A 12,933-nucleotide genomic window follows, 5' to 3' on the forward strand; every position below is an offset into this window, starting at 1 on the left:
CCCCATGATTGTGAATCCTACTGAAATAGACAGAGACCATTTGAATGCTCACCAGCCCTTTGCTGGCGTTTTAGATTATCTAGCTGATTGGTGTGGCACGTAGAGGCTACAACAATGAACCACTCTATTCTAATTTTCTGAGATTTTGGGTTTTAATGAGCTGTATACCATAATCATCAAAATGATAAAAAATGTTTGAAATATCTCGCTTTGCATATAATGAGTCTAATATATTAGTTTCCCATTTTAAGTTGAATTACTGAAACAAATTAAGTTTTGTGCGATATTCTAATTCTTTGAGTTTCACCTGTATATGTGGTGGAAAAAGTAAGCAAGTGCTCTTGAAGTGATACCATTCAGTCCAGTTTCATTACATCAGTGGGTAATAGCCAACATTTAGAAGTTTCCTAAAGGTATAATAGTTTTTTTTACGTGCAGTCATGGTTTTTAATTAAGTCATAAAATTGATTACATAAATTACACACAAAACAAACCACACTATATATGTGCATTTTGAATGAGGCAATTTCAATTTACAACATACCGAGCTTACTGCATACTCATACAAGCTTCATATACCAGCAACATTTAATAACTTCAAGGGCATGAATTTATTTAAAATAATAACACATACACAAATTTACTAAAAAAAAAAATCACTTAGGCACTAATATAAAGCAAATAATAAATAATCTAAAGAGGGGAAAACCTGTTTAGTTTATTCCCAATAAAAAAAGAACATAATCTAGGATTACATTTGGACTGGAATAAGATCAAATAAGCTCTAAACTCGTGTGTTAGCTAGCAAGTTGAAGAGTGTTACTTTTGGGCTTTTGTAACAGTATCTTCACTTTTTTGCAGAAGAATGAAAAAAAAGTAAAATGATGCACAGAAAGCTCAAATCTGTAGATTAAAGTCCCTCAACAACAGTGCTGCAGTGGCTGTGGGAGGACAGAGAAGTAAACTGGTAGTCATCAAACACTCAGTTGTCTGTAGGCTTAACAAATCAGGGCTAGATCTCTTTAGTGTCACACATCCACATCATTTATTGCCGTCTCATTTGGCCAGTTGAGAAATCTTTCCAGATGTTTACCTTTATGACATACAAACATAAAAAACGAATAAGTTGCCATGAGTTAGTGAATAGTCTTGGTAGTCTCCTCTGTCAGACACCAAAAATGATTCTAAGATCAGCCAGGGAGAGTTTGGAGAGGGTGCTTCCTGTTCCTGAAAGCACATTCTGGGCCAGCTCTTTCTTCTTTATCTGCAGCGTGGTAATCTTTTCCTCTACCGTGCCTTCACACACAAACCTGGTAGCATACATAAACAAACATTAAAACAAGTTATGCCATTTTAACATTTGAGTGTTTGGAAATAAAAACTAAAATGAAGAAGCATTTTGTGTCACATTGTGAAGATTATATAAACAACTCCACTCCTTACATCACAAGAAAATCTGATCTGTTTGAAAATATGCTGTATTTTGTATGTTTGAAATATTTGTTACCTGTGAATGGTGACATCTCTACTCTGTCCTACTCTGTAGATTCGGTCACAGGCCTGGTCCTCCAAGGCTGGGTTCCTGTCAAGGTATTGAAAGGCCAGGGTAATTATTTATTCATACTGTAATGAATCCAGTTTCCAGGTTTCTTAGCCTGATATTTAAGGCCACGTTTAACTTTTGAGCACAGTTGATTTTAAAATCTAATTGTGAACATTTTTAATAAATTCTGACCACATATGCAACCATGTATAATTTTTTTTTGAGAAAATTAAAGTGCAATGCTTAGTGAGAAATAACATAAAAAAGACCAACATCTTATAAAATACTGTACCATTTAGTATTTTGTGGCATGTGTTCAGGTTTGTTTACAAGACAGAGGACTTAATTATTCTTTCTGCTCTGTATTTAAACATATGTGTTAATATGAATCTAAAGGGGTTATAATGTTTTCTTTTGATTACAGCTAGTTAAAATGGAGCCAGTAAAAAAGAATGACGAGACTTAAGTAGCGGCTTCAGTGTAAATAGAGGAAAACTCTTCAAATAACAGTACTAATATGCAATTTAAAAAGTACTTACGTAATTAATTTGAGGACATATTAACATACAAAGTAGCATGAAGTTAGTGTATTTTAAGAACGACAGAATGAACCTTACCAGTGCATGTCAATGAGGAAGAGGTGATTCCCACCAATAAGATTGAGGCCAACTCCTCCAGCACAAAGAGAAACCAACATCACCTTTGGGGTAAAGAAATTCATACTTGTCATGAGAAAATAAATTAACATCAATGTTACTATTGTGTTAAAAAGACCATGTGGAGTTTTGCTGGATTAAAACGAAAAAAGTATATTGAATTAATAGCAAGTCCAGAAAATGTGTTTGTTCAATTGATCCTTGCTCATATAAATAAAATGTAAAATAAATGAAAAAGAATCTAAACATCTGAAAAATAGATTCTCAAGATTGTCTCAAATCTTATATAACTGGCATCCACATTTACTGGTTTGCATTCTTCTTTCCATCTTTGCAGGATTCAGGATTACAAGATTCAGTCTTTCCTCGACTTAAATTTCCATGTTTCTTACTTAATTTTTTCAAGCCGTGCCTGACAATTGAGAACAGACATTTATTGTAGATGTTTAACAAATTATTTTAAAATCCAATGTTGAACATTTCTATTGCATTTTTTTTTTTACCATGCATCTAATACATCTAAATATTTCTCGGGTCAGTGTTTTAGGTCCGGTAGCTCAAATAAATCACTAAGCTGCAAAGCTTAAACTTATAAAAAAACATTTGGGTTGTTTAATTTATTTAGAAGCTATTTACATTTTAACCTTTTAGCAAATATGCAACACATGATACAAATTTTTTTTAGAATCATCCAGACCCGTAAAACCAAATTTTATCATTTTTGAGTGCATAGGCACCTTGGGGGCTGTGCGGTGTGTCAATCATGTAAAAGTAAGCAAATCCTCCCCAATCAAATTCACACAGTGAACTTGTTTAGATCAAAGACTTAACAATGTTTTAAATTTACATTTCTGCTACGTACAACCATTTATTACCAATTTTGCCAGCGTATAAAATAAGTTGACTTAAGGCATGGTATTCCTGTCTGTATTCACTGTTTCTAAACTAGTAAAAGGCTCTCAGTGTTTCCTTTAATGGCCAACATTTTTGGGTGAGATGTACCTGTGGTCCTTTAGGGTTAGTGTTGAATTCTTCCACTAGGTCGATGCGACGTTTAGGGTTCACAGTCCCATCGATAACTCCATATCTGAAGCCCATCTGTCGCAGATGAAGGGCAACAATCTTGAGCATGCTGGTCCACTGTGACACGATCACACTGAAAAATATCAGACCAGAGACAGCATCGTGTGGATCATATGAATTAAAATCACATTAAAGAGTAGTACAATTATTTTGGCTTGTGGGTTAACAGGTCACTGAATGTGTATTTCCTTTAATATGGCATGAAGATGCACAAAGGAGGTAAATCTGTTGGCACAAACAGATCAAACATGCTTCTTCAGTAGATGGAGACATGTAAACTCAGAAAAATACATTTCTGTCTTTATTGATCAACATTTTTTATGATTTATTTTTGTGCAAATAAAGACACATTGGAAAAAAAACATTTACCTTTTCTGACTCTTCTCTCTGATTGCCATCAGTTCCAAGGTGATGGCAGAAATCTGGATTTTTGGGGAGGAAATAACTGAATTGTTATTTTTATTAAAAAAAAAAGAGAGAGAACAGTAAAAAAAAAAAAAAAAAAAGGTTTGATTCTCCATCTTGTCTTGTTAAACTTGTTTTACTCATATTGCATATTATGAGTATGTGTGTGTGCATCTGTGTGTCTGCACACAATCTTTTATTCTCCTGTGTTTTTTAATTTGGTAAAGCATTTTGTGCTGCATTTAATTGTAAGAAAAGTGTTATATAAGTAAAGCTTTGATTGACTGATTCTGCCTCTGGACTCATGACCAAGATGGATTCAAACCTATGAGTTACCATATCGACAATCTTATTTCAACAACAGTTCCAGCTGAAGTTTTGTCCTTAACAGTTTAAACATGTTCAGGATCTCTGCTGGGTCACATTTTCACATTCAGGGCCTAAATATCATGTTTGCATGATGACTACAACAGTTTCTCACTTTGGTGCTTTTGGCGGTGTCCTCAAACAGTTGTGAGGGGAAGCGGGTGCCATTGAGGGCCACTGTGTCTTTGGGGTCGGGGCCTGATGTCGACGGGCTGGAAGACAGCGACAGAGCATTGAGCTGCTCCTCCAAAGACAAGACAATACCATCACCTTGCAGCTCAGATGAGTCCAACGTCTGCGAGGAAAGAAGGAAATACATGACTTTTTAAAATAGTATATATGCTTTTTTTTTGGGAGATTAAACCGGTAAGTTTTGCAAAACAAAATAAAACAAAACAACCACCTACTGTACCTTTTTAAGAAGTGAGGGGTGGCAGCAGCACTGTCGGAGGCGCAGCAGTAGGGACAGGATGTGGATGGTGCTGGATGTCTGTTGAGGCTGCTGAGAGCTCGACACAGCAGATTCAGCCTGAGACACACCAAACTCTTGAGCCACTGGAACAAGAGACAGTTTGAATTAATTTCCTGTAAATGTATTATTCTTGTCATCTATAACATCCAGATGTCGTCTTACCTTTATCAAAAGGATTGATGCTGGAAGTGTTTTTCTTATTCACGTCATTTCCGTCATGTTTCTTCAGGTAGTTCTGCAGAGTAGATCTAGAAGGAAAAATCACCAACCCAGTGTCATATCTTTGTTTTAATGGTCTTTGTTCTGTATCAAGAGATTTAATATCTTTCTATAATTTAATTCTGTGTCAGGTTTAAAAAGGACAATTTGATTGTATTAATATATACTTATGCTTTACTGCAGGGGTCTCCAACTTCAGTCCTCGAGGGCCACAGTCCTGCAGGTTTTCGATGTGTCCCTGCTCCAACACACCTGATTCAAATGAAGTTGTTAGATCTAATTCGAGTCAGGTGTGCTGAAGCAGGGTTACACTGAAAACCTGTCCCCAAGAACGGCTCTTGGACACCCCGCTTCAGTAAAGGCAAAATATTCAGCTTTATCCTATGTCTTGTCCCTACGTAGAAAACATACAACTTGAAAAAGTTCATGTTTTCTTTTTTTAAACAATAAGATATTTATACTATTTTATGTTTAATAACATAAATACAGTATATGTCTATCACTTTAAGCAACACAGGCTTTCTTTTTAATTGTACTACCGCCTGTATATGTTTGTTTTCCTTACGAATTCATTCAGTATTTTCCTACATTTTTGAAAATATTCTTGTTAATTTTTATTTGCTGTTCTTTTAACCTTATAATACCATATGTTATTTGAAACAAACAGTTCCTGAGACCTTTTGCATTATTTTATGGTAAAACTTACCCCAAAGCCCTGTCAATCTGATAATTGACTTTTGCCCCCTGGTGGACACAATGATATTGTACAATAATTTTGACACTGTAATAAACAGTAAATATACAAAAATCTGTTTTGTTCATATTTTTAGCATTTTGTTAAAGGGCCAAATGAAGACTTGATATTAAAAAAAACTTTTCACCCCATTTTCTCCTGGGTTGGGCTTTCAAGAGTTATACTTTTCTTTAAAACAGTATTAAGCTTATAATTAAGCAAATTTTGAGATCAATGCCAGCAACACATCTGCTATTGTTAGTTTTAGTTCAAGTTTTTTTTTGAAGAGATTAAAAGAGAAAGTGAGAAAAAATTGCAATATATGAAATAGAAGTTTACACGCACACACACACAAAATAAAAAAAAAATAAATAAAAAGCAAAGCAACAAAAAACAAAAAAACTAAATTTCGGGCCATTTCCTTTAAATTATTATAGACCAAATTTGAGGCCTACACTCTTTTACTACTATTGCGTTTTTATATCAAGAGTGTTATTTTAAACCAATATATAACACATTGCACAAAAATATGTCAGCATAAAATCAAATACCTGCACCTATACAGTTCATTCATGGTTGAACATTCATGTTCCTCCAAACAAAAATAAAGAAAAAGGCCTTTTATCCCCATCCTGTATTTGTCCAGTATATAATTTCTAAAAAAGTCTTTTAAATTTAGTTATCGTTATACATGATTTTAGGTCATAGCTCAAGTTATTCCATAAATGATCTTCATGGATTGTAGTATTGTGTTTGTTCTTACAGCTTTTTTTTTTTTTTTAAACACAGACATGATCCTTGTAAGCCATATTTGGTTTCCTTCATCACTTTGTGATGAAATACGCTGTACATAAATTGTCCTGTTTAAAGGTCACATAGATCTTTGAACTGAAAGTACTTAAATTCAGTGAAGAGTTGGTTTGTTGGTTGGCTGTTATATTTGCAGAATGTGGTTTGTCCTGCTGAAATAAGGCCTGGATACAAAGCACTATTCAGCATACATGATGTCCACAAAGATGTGTAAATGACACATGCCTGTGCTCCCATCATGGATGCTGGCTTCAGTACGTTGTGCTGATAAAACGCTAGATGGCCCCTCTCGTCTTTAGTCTGGTTAACTCAGCATTCATGATTTCCAAAAAGAATTTCAAATTTTTATGTTTTTCAGAAGTGCATCCTACATTGGAAAATTTCAGTGTAAATAATTTGCATATCATTTGACTGTTTCCATTGATGTTTCACATGCCTCAATTTCTGAACCCCCCCCAAAAAAAAACAAACAAACAAGAAAACAAAAAAAAAAAACAGGGGCTGAACCAAATCTAACACGAAGAAAAGTCTCAGTTTAATTTAAAATGCGGACATGTGTTTCTGTAACTGAAGGTAAGTGGAATTAAAGCAGTCACTCTGGCATTTATTAGCATATCCTAAAATTTAAATTAACTGGAAAAACAAAACAAACAAAAACAACATAGAAAAATTTCCATCAGGAAAAGAAAAGTGTGTTGGAATCTTACCTGGATTGTGCAAACACCACGTCATACACAGCACGCTCATCCTCAGACAGTTTGAGTTGATGCACCTCACAAGTCCGATTAGGAAGAGAAACCTGAAAGATTTAACACTTCTCTAAAGCCAGGGTCCAAACTGAGAGGGGGATTTTTGTTATGCTAAACAAGCTCAGCTAGCTAACGTACCATCACTGTCAGACAACATTTAAAACAAAATCAAGGATGAAGGCTGAAGTCCTAGAAAGAATACTTGACGTGTTGCGAAATAAAGATGAATGTGTGAGTGTACGTCTCTACCAGAGGTTTTCCTCTTGAGTCCGTTTGGTCTTTGGTTCGTCGCAGCAGCAGGCTCCTCGTCAGAAGGTTGAGTCTCTCTCTGCCTCTGTTAGAGCCGTTGTCAACCTGAGCTTTCCAAAGCTTGTACTCATCAAATGGAGAACAACGCAGAAACCTTACAAATGGTGAATAAACATACTATGATTTAGACACAAATACTTCATTTCATTGCAAAGTGAAATACTAATTCTATCATACCACTGCTCTGTGGTGATTTTACCAATATCAACAATCATTTTAAAGCATTTCCTGTGTTTCAGACTTACTTGAGCAGCGAGTACATGTCCAGCAGGTTGTTCTGGATGGGTGTACCTGTGACAGCCCAGCGAGCACCAGCCCTTAGCTGACAGACGGCCATGGAGGTCTGCACTTTGGGATTTTTAATGTTGTGGGCTTCATCTAGAACCACGCGGGCCCAGGCCACTCGTAGGAGAGTAGCTGAGTGTGATGGCTGAAGTAAGATCAGTTTTGGCATTTAATTTTTCCCACGCTGCTGAAAGTTACAAATTTTGCTTTCTTAAATATAGCATTTACCACATGGTCAGGATCTTTGCTGGGGTTATCAGCCTCCTCCTTCTGGACTGGAATCTCCTTAGAAACCAGACTGTATGTGGTCACCACCACGTCATAATCTGCCAGTCTGAGGGACAAATACAGAACAGTGTTTAGTTTGTGAGAGTCTCAAAAGGCCATCAAACTGGATGGATGGCAGATCCTCTAAAACCTGAGCTTCCTCATTAAAGTTGCTGATGGAAATATGACACTCAAGGATTTAAAAGCAAATATGTTTGAGATAAAAGTAAACTGCTTAGTATGATCATTATATAAAATCATTTTAAATAGCTGTTTGCTAACAGGTAAAGTCACTAGAGATACATCTACTTCTTACAGATACCACATAGTCAAAAATATTGAACTTTGTGTGGTGTGACAGCACCTTTAGTAATACAGTACTAATGCAGAGAAAAGAAATCAGTGGTGTTGAGTGTGTGGCTCTCACACTCTGGCACTTTTCTCGCGGTTGGCTCCGTGGTACAGGTACACAGTCAGCTTCCCTGTTTTGACATGTCTGTCAATCTCCTTCTTCCAGTGGTGGATCAGAGAGGCAGGACAGATGATCAGAGTGCCTCTGGACACAGCAAGGCTGGAGTCTGGAGGGTTAAGAAGCAAAGACATTATGCTGTTTAAATATGAACAACAGAACTTATTGAGCTCATCATGCTTTAATTTATCTCCTAGAGTGATAAAAAAAAAAATCTATTTACCAGTTTTAGACATCCAGGTTTCCAGCTTCTTCTCTTCCTTCTTTTTATCTTCTTCTTTTGCCTTTATCTTCTTGGCCAATATGAGTGAGATCATGGTCAGGGTCTTTCCCAGACCCATATCATCCGCTAAATCCAAACACCAGTGTAAAATACAAGAAAAAGTTTCATTGTTATACTTCTGATGCATTTTATTCATTCTGTAAAGTTATAGGAGAGCAGCAGAGGAAACTTAAATAGAAGGTTTACAGAACAAAATTGCCTCTATGATCTATAATACAATATATATCTGACCATCTGTCAGTAAGATAAGAAAAAAGTTATATTACCCAGAATTCCTCCACAGGGATTTTGGGTTTCTCTCCAGAGGAGCCATGCTAAAGCCCTCTTCTGGTGGGGCAAGAGTGACACCTGACCAAACAATAACCGAAAGAGAGTGTTACTAGAGTAACATAATTGGTCCACTTAAAAGTGTATGTAGCAAACTGTTACAAAGCATTTTAACAAACATCCTTTAAATTCTGTCAGAATCTAATTAGAGGTGTCAGATTTTTGTGAGTAAATGGCTGAACTAGCGTGAAACCTTGATGCCGCTGGGATCCGGGGCCTCAGCCTCGGGATCGGGACAGGATTCCAAGGATTTGTGAAGATGATCGATGGCTTCACAAGTGGCATTCTTCACTGCAAGCAGACGATCGTTGGTCATCCTGCCGCCATAAAAGGTGTGCATCTGTGGATCTGTTAGAGACACCACGAACAAAATGTTACAGAGGTAGAACCTAAAAATATCTGAAAAAATAAATTTACAGAAAGATAAATTAGACAAAAATACTCGAATCCATCGATGACCTACCTCCATACATCTGGGTGTATCCCTGGCTCAGGTGGAGTCCCAATGAGCTGCCAGAGGCCTGGTGCTGGAAAGGGCCTGGAGCTGCAGGGATGGGGAGGAGGATGGTCCCACCTGGCCGGCTGAATGGGTTGATCTGGGTCTTATCAGTGCTAGAATCTTTGTTGTCACATCCATCCACAGAGTCTGAAAGTGATTTGCACATTGCATTATCAGTGAGCCGACACACAATCATGAGCACAAATTTAACAACTTCACCACATTATTTTTTTTAATGGCACATTTTTCAGTGTTTCTACCTGTTCTGTTTAAATCCTATTAATTTACCCTCCTATGTAATTCTGTTTCAGTAAATTTAAAGCAAGGTCATTTAACTTAAATGAGACCCAAACCTTAGGCCAGGTTTGATTTGTGTTTATGGTGTACTTCATATCTATTTTAGAATTTAGCAATGACCTTATCAATTAAGGGCCAAAGTGAGACTGTTGATGGAAAAACTGAGGAAACTATACAACAGCAGTGAAATATTATTCCAACCGTGCACTGTAACTCTCACCTGGCTGAGAAGCAGCAGTGAGGCTCAGTGACTCCAGAGCATCCTCCAGCTCTTTGACCTGTGTCTTCAACCTCTCTCCTTTATCTGGCAGAGCCGCCACATTCACCAAAGACAGAGTGGCCTAATCAGAGGTTCAGACAAATAAAAATTTATGAAGAGAAAAAAATAAATACATATCAATGGAAACACATGTTTCCAATAGTTTGCAAGTTAATATATCAACCTTACAAACTCAATGGTTACTCCATGTTTTTAATGTAATGGTCTGTACAACTAAAAAGAGAACTATGCACTCAAAATGCTAAATGTGGGCCAAGTTAGTGGTTTTTGATTCAATGGTTTGCATAAGACATCAAAATATTCATAAATCTACTGATGATAAAAAAGAAAGTACAAGTTACTGTGGGAGTATTGACGTTTTTTGTACCTCATTATTATAAAATCCAATGTAGCCAGGTTCTAGATATGCATAAAACTTATTTATTCACTCATTTATTTATGTTTTTTTTTTTTTAATAACAACTCACCTTTTTCTGTTTGAGCTGTGCAGTGAGCAGGTTGTGCATCCCTGTGGGATCTTGCACCTTAGCTGCTGCCTGGAACCCTGGGAAGTTTGTTATAGTCTTTTGAACAGTGGATACAGGAGGAGTTTTCTTAGGAGCAGGTTTCACTGATACCAACACTACATCATCATCTCCCTCATCTTGGTGTGTTTGAGGTTTACTGGACTCCACATCTGATGAAGGGACACCATCAGAATCTCTGGAATCTGGGCAGGGAGCAGATTTAGTCTCATTCTTTTGTGCTGTGGGCTCAGTTTGGTTCACAGAACGGGTCTCATCATTGACTGACTGCTGTTGCACTCTCTGGTGATGATATGGAGAGGTTTTATTTATTTTCTCAATGTGAACAACCTCATTTCTGGAATTAGAACTTTTTTCTTTTGTTTTTTTCTGCTCAGCAGGCTTGTCCTCTGTCTTGTCTTGGACTTTATCTGCTATTCTTTCCGCGCTGTTAGCTTTGGAATTGCTGCTCTCCTCACTTGAAACCCTTTTCTTTAACTTCATTCCCGGTGGAAGCATTTTACCTCGATAAGTATCCAAAAAATTCATATTTTTTTCCTCCTCTTCTTCTACTTTTGGACCCACAACCTCCACATTTTCCTTTTGACAACTTTTATTTTCCTCCACCTTGTCACTTGTCTTGCTATTTTTCTTCAAGTCATCCTTCTCCTCATGTCCATTACTTTGCAACTTTCTCCACTCAGAGTCTTTGTTTGTCTTGGTGGGGGCTTTAAAGGGATTTCGGACAGGTGGAAGGCAGGAAGGCAGTAGTTGTTTGTCACACATAAGCCTTCTCTCTTCTTTTTCTGGCTGGAATGATAATTAAATGAGAGGAAAAATACTTTACTAATCCTGAAAGGGAAATTATAATTCAAGAAGAACAAGAAGAAATTATATATACAAGAATCACTTTATTACACCAATCTAAAGAATCTGTCAATGAATTTTAGCATTTGGAAGGCATTTGATATCATAAATGTACAGTGGCTGTACAGAGATAAAAAAGAACAATCAAAAAGTAACAACAATCCTGACTGCATTCAAACAGAAGCTGTGATTTGATAGCCAATTACGTCTAGTATTTTTAAAAAATATGATGCCTTTATCTGAAACATTTGGATGAATTTTACAGGGTTGAAGAACAATAAAAATGTTGTCTAGAGCTAGCTGATGACAAGGTATAAGATGCATATAAACAAGGAACCTTGGAGAAATCTGTTCCAAGTCTTACCGCAGTCCAAGGCACATTTCCACACCACCTGTGGCCTAATTTTTTACCCACAATGCATCTGTAGTACAGTCTATGAGAACACACACAATAGTCACAGACACATTATTCATTTCAAACATTGAATGCACAATGTCAACAGGTCTGACAATTGATTATTTTTGTTTAGTACCTGTAACTTTGATGTTTTTGACTGTAGCTGAGAGCTTGAAGTTCCACCACTGTATCCTCATGATGGAGGCAGTGGGAAGTTGAGATGCTGGAATAAGTGATAATGATATTGCATATTAAAATCATTACAAACATCTGTAAAACAACACTTGCCAAATTTAATCAATAATACGTTAAACTACAACCTCAGGCGCAGTGTTGATAATGTTAAATGGTGGAAAGGGAAAGGTAAGATGCACACATGCCTTAGAGATGGTTAAACGTTTGTCAAACCTAATACAACATCTATTGTTTATTCCTGAATAACACAACAAAAGTGAGGGATCAAGGATATGTTTCAGATAATAATGTACAGAAGTGACCCCAAGCATCTCTTCTTTGAGTTACATGTATTGGGTTTTTAAGGACGTCTGTGACAGATGCATACATAGCTGAGATATGGATACCTAGCTTGCTGGCTAAAATCACATCCTTGCTGGTCCACGCAAACGTAGAAGCTCTTGCCTTTGCTTGGTCCATCTTTCACACCCGTTTTTAACATGCACACGCTACCTGTATGAGGACAGAAAGAACGCATCACTTGGCAAATCAAATAACCTTTCTACGAAGATTAAATTGTGTCTAACGTTCTCATAACTTACCGTGAACATTACATAAAACCTTTTCCATAGTGTTAACGCAACTAATTTACTTTCAGTTACAGAACCGTGTCACAAAAGTCGGTATTTTTGTATAGACCAATCACAACAGTCAGACATTATATCCGGTTTGTAAATGTCAGTATAAACGTTGACTTCATACTTGGATAGTTAAAATGTTCTAATTTTACATATAAAGCTAATTTTACAATCACAAATAGTTTACATGTCTTAAAATGGATCAAATAAAATTATTTAGAAATTCAAACGCAACAAAACGCTAGATCATTATTACTATAGTACTATGATTGTGAAAAATCCAACCGAAAATTAAATGACGC

General features: G+C 36.5%; 1 protein-coding gene across 2 annotated transcripts; it reads right to left on the bottom strand.

The window, feature by feature from the left end:
- Positions 1-573: 573 nt before the first annotated feature.
- Positions 574-12,701, bottom strand: ttf2 (transcription termination factor, RNA polymerase II). Of its 2 annotated transcripts, none has more exons than XM_042001150.1 (23): positions 12,596-12,701; positions 12,401-12,506; positions 11,956-12,042; positions 11,787-11,856; positions 10,520-11,365; positions 9,993-10,113; positions 9,440-9,622; positions 9,170-9,324; positions 8,916-8,997; positions 8,590-8,715; positions 8,325-8,475; positions 7,859-7,964; positions 7,591-7,775; positions 7,286-7,439; positions 6,995-7,086; positions 4,688-4,773; positions 4,466-4,608; positions 4,169-4,348; positions 3,652-3,704; positions 3,202-3,355; positions 2,161-2,243; positions 1,508-1,582; positions 574-1,310 (listed from the first exon to the last, which is right to left on the bottom strand). In XM_042001150.1, the coding sequence occupies exons 1-23, from the start codon at positions 12,621-12,623 to the stop codon at positions 1,166-1,168; spliced, it is 3,411 nt and encodes a 1,136-aa protein (XP_041857084.1). In that variant the 5' UTR covers positions 12,624-12,701; the 3' UTR covers positions 574-1,165. The 2 variants fall into 2 exon arrangements, with proteins under 2 accessions (XP_041857084.1, XP_041857085.1); XM_042001151.1 differs by having other exon boundaries at positions 9,551-9,622; positions 12,596-12,700.
- Positions 12,702-12,933: the final 232 nt, after the last annotated feature.

Source organism: Melanotaenia boesemani, chromosome 12 (assembly GCF_017639745.1).
Source record: "Melanotaenia boesemani isolate fMelBoe1 chromosome 12, fMelBoe1.pri, whole genome shotgun sequence".
Lineage (NCBI taxonomy): Eukaryota > Metazoa > Chordata > Actinopteri > Atheriniformes > Melanotaeniidae > Melanotaenia > Melanotaenia boesemani.